Below are 20,646 nucleotides of genomic sequence, written 5' to 3'. Positions count from 1 at the left end.
TGGCCAATTTGCCATTTAAGCAATAAATATCTGAAGGAAACAAATACAAAACCACAGGAAGGCTGATAATTTAATAACTGATTGGTTATTTGCCCGAAATTGTTTTACTTTAATTAAATTAAATATTTGAATCCCATAACAGATCAAATAACAAGCCACACTAGATCCACTGGCCTATGAATCTGATGTTTAAGAAAATGTCATCATCATGTTCAAGTCGAGCAGGTGTATACAGACGCCTGTAAATAATCAATAATAATGCTTCAAACTTCCCAATATGACACTCACCGCTTTGCTCTCCAAGAAAGACGAGTTTGAATTTCCTTAAAGGGTTTCCAAAGTCATTACTCACAGACATGTTTGAGGGCTTGTTTTTTAACAGCGTGTTCCCACCGGTGTGAACGTCTGGATGGGGCAGCGCGATGGAAAAAGCGGCGCTCCTGTGCGTTTGGAAACGGGAATGCTGCACTGGATCCGCTGTCAGGCTGTGTAGCTGCTGCGCATGCGCGGCCTCACCTCTCCCGCTCTCTCTCTCTCTCTCTCTCTCGCGCGCACATACAAGACGTGATGCTGTATCAACCCACGGAGCGTGACGTCATGCTATATCAGCAAAAGCACATGACGTCATGCTGTATCGCCCACCGTAAGCTCTGGAGAGTCTGCTTTTGATAGACCATCTATCTATGCTATTACTGGCATATCTTGACTTTGCTTGATTTATTTGTTTATTGGTTAGTGCTTGGGGTTGAGTAGGTGGTAAATCTCAGGGCTGGTAATCTAAAATCTGCTTATGTGATCAGTAATTCCCAACCAGGGGGTACTCGGAAAGAATTCCCATTTTCCTAATAAAAGAGAAAATTAATAGATTACAATAACTAACCAATTACGAATAATTTAGAATTGTGCAAATTTGTTTACATAACTTAGCAACTTTAATAACATTAATGATAAATAATATCTAGTATAATATCAGATGAAATTGGACAATCACCAAATGCAATGTGTGCATATCCTAAAATACTTTTTTTCTTCTGTATTTACTACATTGTAAGCTTCATAAATTTGTCCATATATGTAAAGAAAAGAGAGCTGTGCCATAGTGTTATTTAGTCGAAACATCATGCACTGAAATCATGGGTTAGCAAATCACAATTGCGACTTTTCACAATTTACATTAAAAAAATCATATTTATGAGATAAAGGTTGACATTATGAGATATTAAGTCATCATCATGAGATGAAGTGTCAAAATTGCAAGAAAAAGTCAATTATGACTAAAAGCTGAAATTATGAGATTAAAAAGTAAATTATGACAAAATGTCATTAAGTCATAATGATTAGATAAAAAGTCTATACTTAAAAGTCTACACGCATATATGTGTGTGTGTGTATATATATATATATATATATTTATCGTCTCTCTCTCTATATATGTATATATATATCTTATGTGGCAGAAATGGACTTTCACTAAAGATCAGCCAAATGGCAAAGTAAAAAAGCAACAAATTGTGAACAAATGTTATATTTGAAATAACTTATACATTGGTAAATACATGTTACATATTGAATAATAAAGACTTATCAGAAAGTCTTTTTTTATTACTCATTCATTATGTTATCCAATGTATTTAGAACCGTGGCACAAAAAAAAAAGTATGCACAAAGTGTATAATAAAACAACAATATCAGGTATAAAAATATATTTTACAAACATCTGATGCCTATTTTCAAAATGTCTTCACATCTGAAAGTAACATTTTAAATCTGCTCAGGCAACTATCATTATTTGAAGCTACACACCTCTACTCACACACACTTTGATATTCGACACACTCGTGTATCTGTGTGCATTAGGTTAAAGAGCGACCCACATCCTTCACATACTGTAGTCTTCAAAAAAATAAAAAAGATTTTTTTTTTTAAATCATTATCAAATTGTGTAATAACCAAAGATAAGGACAATATATAGACATTCCTCTTGTTTTGTGACCTCCCTAAAGGTGCCACAATCCTAAATAATCTGTTGATTAGCACTGTGGCTATAAGTATGATAAATTGTTTTATGCGCTATATGTAGTTAATTATTACTACCAAAATAAGTGTGAAGGTGGAAAATCCCTGAATCTGTCCAGTTGTGGCCCCACTTACATGCAGGTGGAAATAAATGCCCAAGAAGTTAGTGTACAACTTGAGAATGTCCAAGCTGAATTCATCACGTTTCCAGCCAGGTGTTAGAAGGAGGGGTCTCGGACAAGAAATATCCAGGGGCTCAACTCACTGAGAGGGTTCTCAGAAGTGAGCTGGGATGGGTTTAGCAGAGTCGAGGCATCACAGGGGTCCCTCTAGCAGCTTATTCTCGAAGCTGTACTCTCTGGTCCGCTGCATCTTCCAGCCAATGAATGCCAGGAGCGCAATGCCTAATGTCTTATACCCCACCTGCAGTCCTAGATACCTGCAACAGATCATCATGATCATCATCAGTGCTACTAATCAGTTAATCAACCCTAATTAGCATAGTTTGGCCAAATATATGCAGAGTGTACGTTTGTTTAAACTCACTTCATTAAAAAGCGACAGATATTTGACGCAAATGTACCTTCCTGATGCTTTGAATAGAAATAGAAAATAGAACATATTCTTACCTGTTTCTAAGGAGGTTGTTGTCATAGTAACCACATCCTTGCCTTTTCTCACAAGCAACTTTCCACTTGATACACGTGGAGTCTATGGTCATCCCGAACAGAACAGGAGCTGGGAGCCAGGCTAAGCAAAGAGAGAGAAACAAAATCGTAATTTTAGTACAAATGTAAACAAATGTATAAACTATATGCTAAAATACCAAAAAAGGCATCGATAGTTAGTAACAATATTCTCAGATTTAGAAACTGTACGAGATTGATTATTTAATTATATCCCTAACACAGTAGCTATGCACTTATATCGCCAGAAGGGGGCGCTATAGTACTTACAGCAATTGCACAGAAATGTCTCCTCATCTGAGACTCATTTAAAATGTGATTTACACTGAGCACTGATCTCGATTCGTCTCTGTGTATTAGCACTTATCTTGTTTCGAGGATTTTTCAGGATACTTACTGCAGTCTGCACTTATCATTTCAATTGCATTTCACAATAAATTAATTCATAAAAGTAAAACAACAAAAAAGTGTGTTTTGGTATTTTACTTACTCAGAACCCTCAGAAGCAGAAACTGAACCCCAATGGCAAAGGACTTCTCTTCTGAAGGAACTGACCTGTAGATAAAGATGGGGTAAAATAAGATTAATAAAAATAAAATAATAAAATAAAAGCTCTATCTGGAGATTTCTTATACAGTATATTAAGTTCTCACACTAGATGTTTGTATGTTGGCATGCATGTTTGTTTCTCACCTGAGCACCATCATGTAGATGGGGTTGTGTGTTAGGCTGGCAATAAGTCCGGCCAGAGATATAAGGAGCATTACAGGCAGGAGATAGTGAGGGCAGCTGTTGGCACAAGGGCCAGGCTTGGCTGTGGCCACACCAGGAATACACTGACAGTTACTGTAAGTCTGTGTGTGGAGGGATATTGGATGTCATTACAATATGACATTTAGAAGATTTTGGCATTTATAAGTAGAACAAACATCCAGGCACAAAAATCTGATTGAATGAAAAATATTGGTCACCATAATTATTTCTTGTTGAGAAACACACACAAATCCACAGGTCTGCTTAAGTCACAGAGAGCAGGAAAAATAAAATAGGAATCGAAAACTGACCAATTAATTTATAAGGAAAAAAAAAGGAAAAAAAAAAGGCTTTTCATGGGAAAATGCTTTCCAGATTGTTTTTTTTTTTTAATGTAAAAGGCTATGTATTAACATACAACATATTACACAAATTCACCTGTCACAAAATAGCGTGATGTCAAAACCTACACAAGGTAAAAGGAAATCTGACTCAGACTTCAGTAAATAAAGGTTCTCATGTAACAAGGGCAAACATGTTTTGTTGCATAATAATATAAGAAACTAATAATCCAATAAAAAATACATTTCACTAACAAACTAACACTAACAAAACCAGCTGGAAAAAAAAACCCTGCATTAGTGCTTACATTCATTCATTACAAACATTATTACAAGTGATCGCTAAAGGATACTATTATTATAAAGAGAACAACAACTAACTGTTGTCTTCCAATGACACAGTGTCCTCAATTGCCTGTTTTGTTAAATTCAACAAGCAAGGGAGTCCAGGCCCAAGTCTATTTCTCACTATAAATACCTTGATATGTGCTGTGTCATATAGAATAATTTATAATCAGCTATTACTCCTATAAGTCTCTTGCTGGGCAATTATACAGAAGCTTTAACACATTAGAGTTGTTCCGAGTCCCCAAAGCACTTCCTTCAGGAAGTATTACTAATTAGAGATTGATTGGACTCAGCCCATTGATTTTTTAAGAGACCATGACCAGTCATTTGCTCAGTGTTGCTAGTACAGCAGAGACTCACATTGAGCCGCTATCCAGCTTCAGTAATGAGCGAAATAAAGGTCTAGATGGAAAGATCTATGCAGAGGCTCTGCTCTGCTTTGAGATAATGGTATGGAAATTTCATGACCAATTTCTGTTTTGGTTGTCAGATCTATTTACCTGGACTCTATATGCGTTTTTGGGATCCATGGTGAAGTTTGTGCAGCCAGCATGGCAGGGTGAGATGTATTCAACGTTGTTTACCCCACACACTGGGTTAAAGGCGCTTTTGGGACAGGAGCAATTGGCATCACAGGACGGTTGAGACCTGCCGGGAAGAATGACACAATGTAGCTTCTACTTGCAGAAGACAGAAACATTTTATAAATTTGTAATCTTAAAGAAGTAGTTTGAACTCAAAAATTATGACAGTACTTTTTTTTTTTTTTGTATAGAACACTAAAAGAGAAATATTGGTCAGTCCTTTTAATATAAAATAAATAGGGACTGGGGATGTAAAGCTTAAAAATTACAAAAATTGCACTATAAACATGGTCCACATGACTATATTTTTAGTCTTATAAGTCTTTATAAACTGAAAAATATAGTTGTCCTTTGCATGTTAATGAGAAAGTGATTAAAATATTGTTTCAATGAATTAGGTGAGTGAGTTCATAAACCTTGTCTGAATGATTTGTTTATGAATCAAACTGATTCAGTTCTCAAATTCAATGATCCATTTATATTAGGTAACGTCTCACTGGACTGGAAGATTATCAGTCAGTAATGAAAATGTCATATTGTTCATTACGTAACATAATTGTGCAGCTCCAAGAGACTGGAATATACAGTACACAAGTGGTATGGACTACTGTGTTTATGTATATCACTGGAATAATCAACAAGCACAATATTAATATTTCATCTTTTGTGTTCCATTGAAGAATTATTAAATGTTTGTGACAACATGAGAGCAAAAAAAAACAATGGACTGTTCCTTTAACAACCAGACACAGTCAAGTCTGATAAGAACATTGGTCAGGGTTCAGGATGTAGACCATTTAACCGAGTAAACTTTACAGAGTTTATGTAATTGTGTAACTGTTCTCACACAATAATGACATAATAATAGGAGTATGTTCATAAAGTTCATGGCACATAATCAAGTCACTAGAGTTCCCCATTTTGAACACACAGTGTTCTAGAGAAAAAGATTATGTCCTTTCCTCCCAGCTGGCACAGTAAAAGTGTTCAGATATGTACTATAGGACACACACAGCATTTTATACGATGATCTGAACTCAAGCTCAGAGTACAAGCGCTGTTCTCAATGACTTGTGCCCCATGCCGTTTCACCCCTGTGTGGTCGCTCAACTGATTACAGTATTTCACTGGACCTGAAGATACAAACACTCACTAGAACACAATGGTCTGAATCCAAACACTGACAGAAGACAAAGAACAGGCTTAGCTTAACAGTGTTAAAGGGTCTGTGAGAACCGGTTGTCTTTTACATACCCTATTGATAGATACTAATATAAAGATCTATCTGTCTGTCTGTCTGTCTGTCAACTCAACTCGTGCTTTATTGGCATGACAGTTGTTACAATATATTGCCAAAGCATAGTTTTTACATTGAATCTAGAACAGATATATATACAGCAAAAACATGCATGTATACACTTAAAAATAGAACGAATCAACATTTCAGAATTGTATGAAAAACTTAAAATTCAATGTGGTGTGTGTGTGCTCTTGTTTTTGTGACATATCAGGACACAACTCTGTATAATGACATGGGTATAACACAGGTAATACAAGGAGAGGGTGACTTATGAGAACATAACCCATGTCCCCATTTTTCAAAACACTTATAAATCATACAGAATGATTTTTTTTGAGTAAAATTAAAAATGCACAAAGTTTCCTGTGAGGGTTAGGTGTAGGGTTGGTGTAGGACCATATAATATACAGTTTGTACAGTATAAAAACCATTACGCCTGCGGGATGTCCCCACTTTTCACGAAAACAAAAGTGTGTGTGTGTGAGTGTGTGTTTGTGTGTGTGTTTGTGGCTGCATCACTGATTTGTTGAGTCCTTCCTCCTTTTGTGACAGGCATCAATGTGTCTTGCTGCTAGTAAGATACAGTCTTATTTTTCACATAATAAATAATAAAGTTGTGTTTTCTTGTTTAACGTTTTGAAGTCAGGGCGAAGTGTTTCAAATTTGGGATAGAATATCTTTCTAATGTCTTCATCGTTGGGGCAGCTGGTGAGAAAGTGCTGCTCTGTTTCTGCTTCCCCATGATTACAGTAAGCTCTCTTTGGGCAGCCAATATTGTCGATATCTGTCCGTCTCTGTAGTCAGAGTATGATTGCTCAGTCTGTACCTCGTCATTTGTCTTCTTAATTTACAGTCTTTCACTGTTATCAGATAATCTGCAGTTGTGTAGTCTCTTTTTAGGGCCAAATAACATTCAAGTTTACTTTGTTTTTCTTTCCAATATGTTAAAATAATTATATTTTTGTGCTTTTATAATTGGTTTGGGCTGAATTTTGAAGATGATGATTTCAAGAGTCCTGATGCTGGCTGTTTTTAGTCATGTTAGTTTGTTTCTGCAGCTTCAGGACCAATCAGAGGACTTTTTTCAGGGTTGACTTCATGGTTTTTAATGGCTTTAAAATGGTAGGAGTTGGGGTCGCTAATTTTTAGTGTTTTTACAAAATTTGATGGCTCTTTTCTCAATGGGTTTACTCTCTCTCTCTCTCTCTCTGTGTCTGTCTGTCAAACTATAGAGCATGTGGCTTACCACACTCATGGGTTTGATTCTAAGGGGATACATGATTCAATAAAATGTATACTTCGAAGGCAATGTAAGGTGCTTTGGATGTGTCAGCCAAATGCATATCTAACAGATGAGGGAAATTGCCAAAAATGTACTTATCACAATGCCTTTAAGCAAGACAGTTAAGTTCAAGTTTCTCCAGATGGACTGTCTGTGCAATCAGTCTTCCGAGAGTTAATTATTTAGACAGAGAATATTCCAAAAACATGGAAGCAATCAAACAAATGAGAACATTCTGTTTTGAGGTTTCTCACCTACCCGTGCCAGACAAGACTTATTTATTTATTTAACTCTATCTAGGAATGTCAAAATAAATAAATAAATACAAATGTACAAGAGTCAGCTAAATCAAAAGAACATGGTGTTAAACTCACCCTTTAATGGGATAAACACCAGCAACATCCTGTGTGGGGCAGCCCATGAAGAAGAGGGGTAAACAGCAGAAGATGGAGATGGTGAGCATTACAACAGAGAAGCGTGGAATGGCTCTGAACGACAACCCCCAACGTTTCATGATCAGACCCCCGAGCACCATCCCCACAGCAATGAATGGCAGGTTTAAAGCACCTGAGAGAAAACAAAGATTTATTCACAGATGAGGGATCTTCCTCAGTACGAAAACATCTATTCCAAATACAATACTGTACACCTGAATGTCTGAGACTATTGCCACTTTTCTCTGAAACCTGTAGTCAATATATAATGTATTCTATTCAATTATGTTGACTGACCAATCAGAAGGCTGCTGTAGGCCGCAGAGGCACTGTACTGGCGCTCAAGAAATTTGTTGAGGAAGGTGGCAAGTCCAGCGATCACGGAGGAGAAACAGCATTGGGTCAGAACCAGCAGCATGAAGACAGGAGTCAGCAGCAGCCTAACAAACATCTTAGGGAACACTGCAAAAACACAATGCCAATTTAACCTTTTGGTAACACTTTAGTATATGGACCAATTATCACATATTAGCACATATTTTCAATGACCATATTCTACATTCCAGATCATACCCAATACCTTGAAAATACTTAACTGACTATTAATAAGCAGCAAATTAGTTTGAGGCAAAAGTTATAGTTTTGGCCAAAAAGGTTTGTTAATAGCAAAAACTGGACCTTAAAATAAAAAAAGTGAAGTGAAAGTGACGTGACATTCAGCCAAGTATGGTGACCCATACTCAGAATTTGTGCTCTGCATTTAACCCATCCGAAGTGCACAAACACAGAGCAGTGAACACACACACACTGTGAACACACACCCGGAGCAGTGGGCATCCATTTCTTCTTGCAGCGCCCAGGGAGCAGTTGGGGGTTCGATGCCTTGCACAAGGGCACCTCAGTCGTGGTATTGAAGGTGGAGAGAAAACTGTACATGCACTCCCCCCACCCACAATTCCTGCCGGACCGAGACTAGAACTCTTAACCTTTCGATTGCCAGTCCGACTCTCTAACCATTAGGCCACGACTTCCCTTAATGTCCGTTTATGGAATGTCCTCATAAAACACAGAAACCAGTGTGTGTGTGTGTGTGTGTGTGTGTGTGTGTGTGTGTGTGTGTGTGAACTCAAATCTAAACACTCACAAAAATAAAAGTAGATTGTCCAAGTGAGCAACTATTTTGAAACAGGAAATCAATTTTGCCTTGAATACACATGAATGAGGACATGATCATGCATAAACCAGCTGCTTACAAATCATGCCCTGGAGGTCTGTATTTTCATAAGAACGAGTCAGATCCTGTTACGTTAACAAACGGAGCATGATGTATGACTCAAGAGACAAGACATTGACAAACAGCACACGTATGGCACAGGAGTGCAGAAAGTTTAATCGCCCTAGTCAACTTTATTTCTTACTTGTAGGTAAAATATGGCTATTACTATACAAATAAATGGCCTAACTATACTTATTCTAATGGGTAAATCTAATAATTAAGAAATTAGAGTGGACTCACTTTTAAAGAAATCCAGCAGGGAGCCCTCTGACTTCTTGGGGTCTTCTTTCAAGATGTCACTTGACAATACAAAAGGCTGCAAAAGAAGAATTGGTCCGTTTGTTTTGTAAATAAATAAATAAAAATATTTTTACAGTGATTAATTATTCATCTGCTTATATTTTGAACTAAGAACGTTTTATTTTATTTATTAAAAATTTTTTGCCACCTATTCTACCACTTTTTTTTTTTTTTTTCAAAGAAGATGGCATATTGTGATGAGATTTCAGGAATATGGTAACAATCTCAGATTCTCACTGAGAATGTAGAAAAAAAAAATGCACCGTGCACTAGTTTCATACTGTCAAACACAGATTATCTAAATTGATCGTGACTGGATGCCAGCTGGAGGCATTATTGGGATTTCTCCCTAAAAACTTTCAGAATACAGAATAAAGAAAATACAAAATAACTATCTGTAATTATTAAGCACAGTGGACAAAAATGCTAAAAGAAAAGCAAAAATAGAACTTTATTGGAATGGATTGGACTGGATTAATGAATGGATTTATTGCACCTAATGAACTACAACCACTGTCAGACAGAAGATCTGTCACACTGATAGTGTTGACATAATACACACATTTTGCTCATCATGCACATTTTTTTTCTGCTGTGGGTAGCTCAGATATGATTTAGATTTGGGAAATTACCTAAAGTTCCCAAACATCTTTTTAGAGTTTGATCGACGGAGATATAATGGTTGTGACACAGACGATTTTAAGATTAGGGCCCATTTTATCTTCTTTACAAAAAGTAGGAATAGAGTACAGCTGTAAAATCTTATAAAAGAGGTATACTACACGTACTGTATACTTATACTGCATTAAATTAATCAAACGTGACAGTAATGCCAAACAAAGAACAGGAAAAGTTGTTCTTTTGAACTTTCAGTTCATTAAAGATTACACCCCCCATATCTAAAATATAATATTTATTATTTCTATTTAAACACTGGTAAAAAATAAGAAATGTTCAAAAGTGTGATTAACCTTCTCTTCATGAAGTGCTCTGGGAAAGAAGAAGTAAGGGATTGAGGTGAGAGCAAGACCTCCAGAAGTGATGAGCAGACCCATCCACCATGCACCGACCCATCGAGGGTCAGTAGGGGTCAACTCTAATGCCGCCCCTAGATGAAAGAAACAACATAATATGTAACACCGCAGCTGACTACACTGAACAATAACATAAAGAAAAGGACTAAGTTCTTGCTGTGACTTAAAAGGTAAACCAACCTGTGCTGGCTCTGTCCACATCCACATAAATCCGCAAAACCACAGAGCCCAGGAGGTATCCAAAGGACGGCCCAAACACCGACACAGCAAAGAGAATAGCTGCGACATGCAACAGCAGGAACCTCATTAATCTTTATGGTTCTTTAAAGTTCAAATAACATTATGAAAAAAATGATCTTTTTTTACCAATATAGAGAGCAGAATTCCCAACTCCTGCAAAGTCATCTATATAAGATATTCCGAAAGGTTGGATGGGGACAGAACCGATTCCAAACAGCAGCTGGGCTGTAGCCATTAACACCCAGAATTTACTGGTGTCCCCAAGCTTCCGTGAATCCTCCTGACCACAAGTTGCATTCGCACGCAAATAACACATGTCCTGTTTGCTCGCTGTGGGATTGAGACAAAGAAATACACCATAGTCATCCTAACCACCAGTTCACATCATCCGTCCAAATATCTGTGTTTAGAAATTTTCATTTACTGGAATACTGAAAAACTAAACATTCTGCATTTTAAGTGTGAACTTGAGGGGTGAAGGTGCTCCTGACGGTAAATTTTTCAACATTTACTCACCTCATAATGTTTCAAACTTTTATGAACACAAATGGAGTATATTGTTAGGTATTTTGCCCAAATCTAATGCTCTCAAACAATTAATCATGATTAAATATAAGTTTGTGTTTAATATAATACACAGTATATGTGTACTGTATATATATATATATATATATATATATATATATATATATATATATATATATATATATATATTTGGGATGTGATTAATTGTGATTAATCATTTGATAGCACTACTCTTATCCATACAACAAAGTGGATGTAGACCATAAACAGACAAGACAGCATTCACTTTAATTGTATGCAATTAAGAAGCTTGGAACGTCTATGATACAACTCGTTTTGTTTTTGTCAAAATTGGTTTGGAGCGTCATGAAAATGAGTAAAAGATAAAAACACGAGTGAGGTATGCATTGAAGGTCTTACATGTACGTAAGTGGCTGCATATTTCATTTAAGCTTTTCATAGCATTGCAAAGTGTATGGCCAAATGACAGTATCTGCAGGAAGAAGCAGGGGAAGTGAGAGAATAAAGCAAAAATTAAAGGCCCAAGGAAGTCAAGGGAGATAACGGTTATCTCTTGGAGTAAATTCCGGTTGATTTTCTCTTCAGAGAGAAATCAGCCAGCTTTATCTTAACAGGATCTGCCTGTTACTTTGTCCTCATCTCTTTCCCTTTTTCTCTCCATCCATTCCCTTTTCAACTTCAATCCTTTTATTTCTTCATGATTTTTTTTTCTCAAACTAATGCTAAACCCTGTCTAAGAAGGGAGACTAAGATCAAAATGGAGTCTCTCCGCTGCAACTTCCTGTAGACCTGCCTACCCTGTTATGTCTAAGCTGATGTTTATCATCCAGCTGTGTTATTTTAGATCCCCTCTTTGTTGTGTCTGGTTTTCTTCAAAGTGTCCTTAGCCTTTTTAAATTAATATAGTCATATTATCATTTTGATGAACTTAGAGTCTAAGATCCTTTACTCTGGGGCATGAAACAATATTAACATGCAGAAAAAACAAACTAAGACAGAAAATGAAGAGAAAAAGAATGCAGAGCTCATTCCAAGAGGCATGTAAGATTTCCAAATACATTCACATTAATTGGTTTCATATGGTTCTATCGAGATGAACAGGGATGCTAATGGTTGGAATGACACTTACCATGCAGGACAGAGTCGAAGGTGTAGGCCTGGGACAGGAAGTGAGGTAGAGCTAAGATCATGGCACTGATGGACATTAGCAGGCCGCCCAGTCCAATTAAGCGAGGTCGGTGAACCCTACTACCCATGTAACTAACAAACGTTATAAGTACTGTGTTCCCTACCTAACAAACAAAAAAGAAAAGAAAAAAAACACATACATTTGGTATTATATGTATATACTGTACCTAATATACAGTATTCAGCCCTTTCCTTGTACAGTATATGACATAATTAAGAATGCACATAATAATGGTACCATATTGGTTAATTAGCCAATATTAGATACCTGTGGATAGGATATTATGTTGTAGGTACCCCATTTATATTACCTTTGCTGTCATTTAACTCTCACCTAAAATTAGTTAAAAAAATATTATATAGTTTTAAAATAAATATCTTCTTTGTGTTCATACTGCACTAATGAAGCTGTGATGCCCAATTTAACTAATCTAATGTAGCTTTAGAGACTAATTTTAGCTTTTAGTATTTTTTTTTTTAATCTTTTTTTAGCTTTTAAGCTATCGGTTATCGGTCATAAACATAAACATGAATTATCAGCTTATCAATATCAGCCAGAATGTTAATATTGTGCACCCTTACACACCATGTCACCCTAAAACAATACAGCAATAGACTACACTAACTGATATTCAACAACAAGTTAACTGAGAAGAACAGAAAAATGAAAATTTCATTTAAGTTCAGATGACTCTGGACGACTGTCTGTGATGTGAGCTGTACCTCGTGGAGGGAAGAGATGGTTCCGGACGAGACGCTGTCCAGGCCATAGCGTCTCTCGATCGTGGTGATGGTGCTCTTGAAGTAAGAGCTATATAAGAGCTGAGTGAGCTGGAGCAGGCCATGACACAACACAAAGAACTGCAGGAAGAGAGAGCAACAAAGTCTACATAAGGGTTACGATTACAGCGTAATAATTACATTTTTCAAATGTACTAAAAGTTCTCAAGTGATTTAAGGAACTTGATGTTCTAAAATCTAAACAGGAACATTACTCAGTTTGTTGCTACTGTTTCAAAAGGGAGTTAAGGCACATTTGGAGCTGAACAACTTTCTAAAAATTAGAGCTCCCTACTACAGTATATCTCTACAGACAGTGAGACCTGGGATTTTGATCTACACTGCCTCACCTCAACACATGAAGGTTAACCACACTGATTTCAAAATATATCTAAATTCACTTGTGTTTGGTTTGTTACATGTCCCTAATCACCAAAAAAAAAAAACACATGGAAAAGACAGTACAGTTTAATTCAGACCGTACAGCTCCTCCTAAAAACACCTTCAAGATTTACACAGTTGTCTTCATCCGGCTATCAATAAGCAGCCATCGCCCCAAAAGCTCCTTATTGTGCAAATAAGTGATAAAACAAAGAAAATGTGGAGCAGTGGTGTCTCTGCTTTCCATTAGTAAGTGACACTTTTATTATTATTCTTTTTTTTATGCAATTAAAATGTCAAACCAAACTTCCAGTGAAAATTACACTTCTCTAAACATTTAGTCCAGTGGCTCTTAACCACATTCCTGGAGTCCCCACAACACTGCACATCTTGCATGTTTTTGGTTAAGGAAACATGAATAATGTGCATTTTTGGGGTGGCTCCAGGATCATGGTTGGGAACCACTGATTTACACAAATTAAACCCCACCCTTTTACAATTTACTACAACCTCAAATCATTTTTTGTGGCATTTTTAGCACAACTCTCAAATTTCAAAATCCAACCAACAACCTTTTTTGATAATGTAATGATCATGATGATGTAACTGCAATGTTCCCAGGTCCAGAAACGTAGCAAGGACATCGGAAAATAAGTCCATTGTTTACTTTCAGTAGAAAGTGTGCACATGCTGAATATAAACGATGCTGATTACGTTCTGGGGTAGGTCTACTCTCCAAAATGGTAGAAGACAGTATGGCGGAGAAGAACTGTTTAAGAAATTATGTTATTATTGTTTTCTTTGCACACAAAAAGTATTCTCATAGCGAACAACTGCTGCCACATGGACTATTTTACAGATGTTCTTACTACCTTTCGGGACCTGGGAACATTGCAGTTGCATTGCTGTCTATGGAGGGTCAGAGAGCTCTCAGTTTTTTTTATAAAATTCTTAATTTGTGTTCTGAAAACTAGGGTCTTACGGGTTTGGAATGACATGAGGGTGAGTAATTAATGACAGAATTTCCGTTCTGGGGTGACCTAACCCTTTAAGACTGGTTATGAGCAGCCAAATACTCCAACGCAAAATGAAACTCCACAACAAAACTTATTGAAGTTAATTGAAATGTGTCATTTCCGTCCAACTACTGGCAACAAAAGGGGAATTGCAACCTTAATATCCATCATAACCCCCATAAACTAAATTTTTTTTGTTTTGTTTGTATAACTAATCTCAGTATTCTTTATTATAATTTTTTCACAGTACACTACAGTACCTGTCCTTTTTTGTACATAGTATCTATATTTTAAATAAACACCTAATTTATATAGCGATAAATCACAATGTCCAACTCTGTTGAAATACGTGTAAAATGTATTAACAATCCTCCCAGCTAATGTTTTGAAAATCACCCATGACTCTTAAACTTTGAAGAATTCCTTCATTTTTTTTTTTTTTTTTTTTTTTTTTGAGATGCACAGTATGCATAACCCAGCATAAAAAGCATAGAGATAGCCATGTTTACTTGTACTGGTTGGCAAATGCACTGATAGTAATGTTTGTTTAGAGAGTTAGCAGCGTTTGTTCACCTCTCTCTCAAGAGAGAGGCTCTTGGCGACAAGCCAAATGCAGTGGAGATAAAAGCTCATAAATTGGAACATTTCCCTGTTTGTGTATGAGAGTGAGGCAGCTGCTCCCATACGATATAATCCTTTTTTTGTGCCCAAGACGTCATGAAGACAAGCGGAGGAACGTTCGCAGAGGTCTCAGAGGCATGAAGCAATCTGATGGGGCATGTAGAGATTTGGACTGGATTTCCTAAACAAACACAAGACATAAATCCCTCTCCTCCACTCCTCAGCTCTCAACCATTGCAGGCCAATGCACTATGCTTATTCACAGCTTCTAGAACAGCTAATGCTCCCATTAAATCTTCAGCTTTATGGTTTGTTAGCACACATAATAGCTGCTTTTGACACAGTTGCTACGATTTCTTTCTTGTGTTTCAGCGAATGGGCTTTTAATTATGGAAATATTTTGATAGGCTGTGCCCACTCAAGCAGCCCAACTAAATGCCTTTGTTAGACGTTTGAATGGCAGCTCTGTGCCTCTTTCTGCCCCAGTGCCAGTTCCACATTCAGTTCTGTTCGAATTATTCGACATGCTTTAGCCACGTCTGGAACCTTTCACATACTGTATAAAGTTACAGGGCAGCTCAAGCAGATTGCTCTTTTTATTGTTTTCTCAAGGCTCTCTGATAAACTAACACTACACTATGAGCAATCTGTCTCCAGAGGCTATTACTCAAGAAGTGTCCCTGAGGTACAGTAGGTGTACTATGATCAGACCTGTATTGCAGGATAATAGGTCTTAACAAAAGTGCAAGCAACAGCATATGCACGGAATAATTTGACACGTTCCTACACAAATTACAGCTGGCAGGTCCATTGATGTGTAATTCTCCACAAGCAGTCATAAATCTTTTGCAGAGCTGGCACGCATTTGATCAGTCACTGCGTCGTGAATAACTATTACAACGTAGCCTTGGGTAAGCACAAGCATGCTGAAATATTTGTTTTGTATTGAAGCAATGTGCGAATTGTTTTTGGAATTTTGGAAGAATAATTCAAATATAAAACAATCCTGCCATGTGTGAGAGAAAATTATTGTCAGACATTTGTCATACTGTTAACTCAAGCATTTAAGCCCTGGCAGGCTGCTTTACGCGTTCTAGGAAATCAGGGGGGGGGAAGAATCAAATGCTTTTTCATTTACTCTTTATCGCATTTGTCCGTAAAACAGTGGTTCTCAGATATTAAAATTATTATATAATATATTCTAAAAATATTAACAAAAACAGGGTCAATATACAGTATGAGATTAACCACAAATATTGTTGAAGTTTCAAGAATTGCATGTTTTTTTTTCTTTTCTTTTCTTTTTATTTTAAATAAAACTATGCATTAAAAAATGCATTAAAATACATATTTAGTTTACATCTTGATTGAAAGTTTTTTTTTTTTTTTGATAAAAAACCAGGCCCTAGGTTAAGATCAAGTGCTGGAAAATATAGTTTCACAAGCATGATTTAAAGGAATAGTTCACCCCAAAATTAAAATTCTGTTAGCATTTACTCACCCTCATGTCATTCCAAATCTACATGAGTTTCTTTATTATGTTAAACATAAAAGAAGATATTTTGAAGAAAGCTAATAATCAAACAGTTGTAGGTCCGGACTGACTTCAATAGTATTTCTTTCCCTACTATGGAAGTAAATGGGGACCAACGATAGTTTGGCTCTTCAGAATATCTACTTTTATGTTCAGCATAAAAAAAAAACTTCCACAGGTTTGGAACGACATAAATGATGAAAACATTTTCCTTTTTGCAAGTACTATTCCTTTAAGAAGCCAAATATATTATACTTTTGTTGTCTGCATTATATTATTTAATTGTAATCATGTCAAACAGATTTAGAGACTGTGGTCAACTCAAATTTTCATTTCCCTATTCAAGAAAATAGGAAATTGTTTGTCTATTGCCAAAACAGAAAGAGCAAGATGACCGCCGAGTGAACTTAATTACGCGCCTTTAGGGGACTTCGATAGAATGTCATTAGTTCTGAATCATCAGTGCATTGACATCATAAACCCGGCGTAATGTTATAAGGAAACAGTGAGGGATTCAAAGATTCATAGATCGAAAACCAGTGGTGAAAGATTCAGTGAACGTGCTGAAAAGTAGTTCCTGTTGTCTGTCCAGACCTGGATTTTTCCCCCTCCTCAGCAGCCATTGTGCTGCATGAAGAGTCCTGCTGAGTAAAGAGAATCAAGGGAAAATAGACTTTGAAGTTTGATGTTTTACATGCATCTCTGCTCTGCTATCACATGTTACAGGAGCCATTAAGCAGACATTTTCGGATTTCCTCAGGATATAAATCTTAAACAGTCGAAAAGTACAATCCCAATGTTTCAATCATTTTTGCCCACCCTGTGCACCACGGCCACAAAAATAACACGACATTCAGACGCCTTTTCACTTTGGGTTGAAATTAGCACAACCCATTTCTATATTCTATTCATTTTACAAGAAAACATTTAGTGATGACAAGCATAATTTAATAATGGCTACAAATAATCATATCTCTCAAGTCCAGGTTTGAGAAAACAATGAACTTGCTAGCTATGTCTACATTCACAGATTTTCACGTTGAATGGCTTCAAAGAAAAGCTTGCTAATGGTACACTCAAGGTTGTCAGCAACGATTTAATGAAATCAAGTGAAACAAGCTGGTTCACCCTAATGCAACACAGATTCGACCAATCTTTTTCCTAGTAAAGAGTAAATGAACCTTTGCATTGTGCATACTGCCAAGAGCGAATCAATTGATTGGTAGAATAAAAGCAAAAATGCAAGATAAATGTGACAGTTTTATTTAATACTTGACTTATTTCAACAGCTGCAATCTTACAATGACCCGTAGCCCAAATAAACAACACTCCCTCTCTGCAATTTCTAATGACGGGCTCTACAGAAATTGTTCTTTTGAAAACCTATCCTGCATTTAAATGAAATATGGCGGCCTAGCAGCTAAGATGTTTCTGTAATGTAACCTGCTAATACAGAACATTTGAAAAAAAAAAAAAAAGAGCTAAAAAGTCAAATTACTGCATGTCATATATCAGCACTACCTGTCAGTTTTAAATCAGTTTAAATCTAAAAGGGGATTGTAAGGATTGTAAACACAGGCCAAGTACACAGAACAGCGTGTTCTACACCTTCTTTCAACATACGTCATCACCGCCTGACTCACCCAGATGAACAAAATAAACATATGCAAAACCTGTCCATTTCAGATATGTGCAGTTATGCCTCATTGGTCACACAGACACAAACTCAATCCATTTAGACATACCTGTAAACTCTCACAGCTTTAATGCAAATATATAAAGTCTACATAAAAGCGGAGTTTCACAGAGAAGCAGAAGTTTGATTTTAGAGAGTGTATGAAGCTTCTCTCTCTTTGTACTTTCATTCACTTATAATAAATGTCCACAACAACAGATAGCTCCTAATAAGAGGGGGAAAAGGAATTCCATAGAATGGAGAAAAGAAAACTATGCAGACACTTCTGCATCTGTGTCATGTCAAACTGTCTTTTGTGATTCCGAACAACCATCTTCAGTGGAATCGTTTCTGCTTAAGGTTGTTGTACCGTGCCAACAATTTTCATTACATAAAACAGATCTGAACTAGGTGTGAAAAAACACTTTTTCTTCTCGTCTAATATGACCAACAACCTTTGGGCTGGTTTGTCAGAGGTGATTCGCAGACAATTCCTTTAGGTGGAGGAATGAGCAGGTATGAGTCTTAAGGATTAATGCAATTCCAGACAAACTTTCTGGAATTTTCTATAATGTCTAATTGCAAAGTCACCTGATCACCATGAATTTGAAGTGCAACAAGCAAAAAACAGGTATGTTTACATGCACTAACTTTCCATTTCAGATTCTGCAATCCGGTTCATAGTTTGGTTTACATGTGCAATATACGTGCATTGTGAACAAAGCTGCAACAATGCCACTGAACCTACCATGAGTATTATTTTTGATAAGAGTTCTTTATAAGCAATATCTAGCAAAATCAGTCTCCTTTACTGATCGGTTCATAAGATGTAAATAAAGATATGCACATGTGTAAGTAGTGAACCATATGTAAACAGATTATTTAATTAAAGGGCTCTTTTAAACACGTGAATCATGCAGGCGTGCAAGGTAAGTGTGAATCTGATTGAGAAGATAGTTATATTCAAGCATTTACATGCATAGTTTTTTCCTAATTATAGGATTGTTTTAGGTCTACAACACCCTTTTCAATCCAATTAAAATTGAATTTAGATTCAGCGCAGTCAAATTGATTTAGATGTTTACATGAAGGCTTTTCTGTCCTACTGAGGCATGAGTCCAATTACTAATGGATCATTTGGGTGCATGTAAACATAATTCATGTTGGTCAAGATCTGTGTATCGTGGTAAAAAAACAAAAACAAAAGAAATACTCCTTGGGAAAATGAACAGATATCAATTACAAATAAATCCATGATTCTCTGGCAAAGCCAAGATGAAATAGTTTTGACACCACAACAGTCTGTGGTCAGGGAGATCTTTATCCAAACAATTTCCAAACACAAAAACATCATAATTAAACAATGTAATCACAGAAGACATAATGTGAGAGATGAAAGAACCATATTTTTTTGTCTAATATCCCCTACATTCCACAGACACTGGTTTGAGAGTAAATGGGACTGAATGCGGTAAATGCTATACTTCAACTAAGCATCGCTTCTGGCAAGCCATCTGATATACAGTACTGCACCCTGTGCTGAGGTCCTCATCCTAAACTGCTAACCCCTCCACAGCTGCCTCAAGATGACAGAAGTCTATCTGCACTGACAGTCTCAATCAGCAAAACCGGTTTCAGCTGTCAAACACCTTGAATTAAACATCCAGGGCTTCCAACAAACTGGGCTTTACAAATGAAAGACAGAAAATTCACCAGCATGAAATAATGAATTATGAATTAGCTCCAGGGAACTGTATACTATATTCAAAATGAAGATAAAAAGAAATTACAGGATTGGAACCATCAAAACTTTATAACCTTAAAGATGAGCACGCTTTGTCTTGGTGGTTGGATTTATAAGTTTTATAAGTTCAGGTTCCAAGTCCAAAGACAATAAAAGTCACGATAGCATAAATAATAATATAATGTACCTCCACTGTCACGTCACTATCAACAGAGCAACAACAGCAAGTGCACTGCAAATTGCTTTTTAAAATGTCTAGTTAAAATATATATAAAGAGAGAAAAATAAGCTTATACTAAATGACATTAAACAAAAATAATAATTAATATTAAATTAATATATTATACTTACAATTATTGTAGTATGAATATTGGATAATCATTATAAACTAATAATATTCAGCAATAACCATAAAAGAATGACAACAAATTACCTTTATGTTACAAAACAACGCTGGCTTGGGTTTCTTTATGTCTTTGGCGTATATGTCCATGTTTTCCTATAAAAGGTGAAGTTGGTTGTTAGGCTTGTTTCGACAAGGATGAACTAGACACGTTTCCACATCGG

The 20,646-nt window shown here is 36.4% G+C and overlaps 2 protein-coding genes across 2 annotated transcripts in view; both read right to left on the bottom strand.

Moving 5' to 3' along the window:
• rab6ba (RAB6B, member RAS oncogene family a) overlaps positions 1-515 on the bottom strand; it is a 75,375-nt gene extending 74,860 nt beyond the window's left edge. The window contains exon 1 of the mRNA XM_026264014.1: positions 289-515. Coding sequence (XP_026119799.1) covers positions 289-358 — 70 coding nt within the window. The 5' untranslated portion in view covers positions 359-515. The remainder of the gene's footprint in view (positions 1-288) is intronic.
• Positions 516-1,581: 1,066 nt separating this feature from the next.
• On the bottom strand, positions 1,582-20,646 carry slco2a1 (solute carrier organic anion transporter family, member 2A1). Its single transcript, XM_026264003.1, has 14 exons — positions 20,513-20,646; positions 13,052-13,189; positions 12,270-12,432; positions 10,721-10,924; positions 10,535-10,633; positions 10,292-10,428; positions 9,261-9,336; positions 8,042-8,206; positions 7,685-7,877; positions 4,645-4,792; positions 3,396-3,556; positions 3,193-3,257; positions 2,646-2,766; positions 1,582-2,455 (listed from the first exon to the last, which is right to left on the bottom strand). The coding sequence occupies exons 1-14, from the start codon at positions 20,570-20,572 to the stop codon at positions 2,332-2,334; spliced, it is 1,854 nt and encodes a 617-aa protein (XP_026119788.1). The 5' UTR covers positions 20,573-20,646; the 3' UTR covers positions 1,582-2,331.

This window comes from Carassius auratus, chromosome 6, assembly GCF_003368295.1.
Source record: "Carassius auratus strain Wakin chromosome 6, ASM336829v1, whole genome shotgun sequence".
Lineage (NCBI taxonomy): Eukaryota > Metazoa > Chordata > Actinopteri > Cypriniformes > Cyprinidae > Carassius > Carassius auratus.
This window is presented reverse-complemented; position numbering and strand designations above follow the sequence as displayed.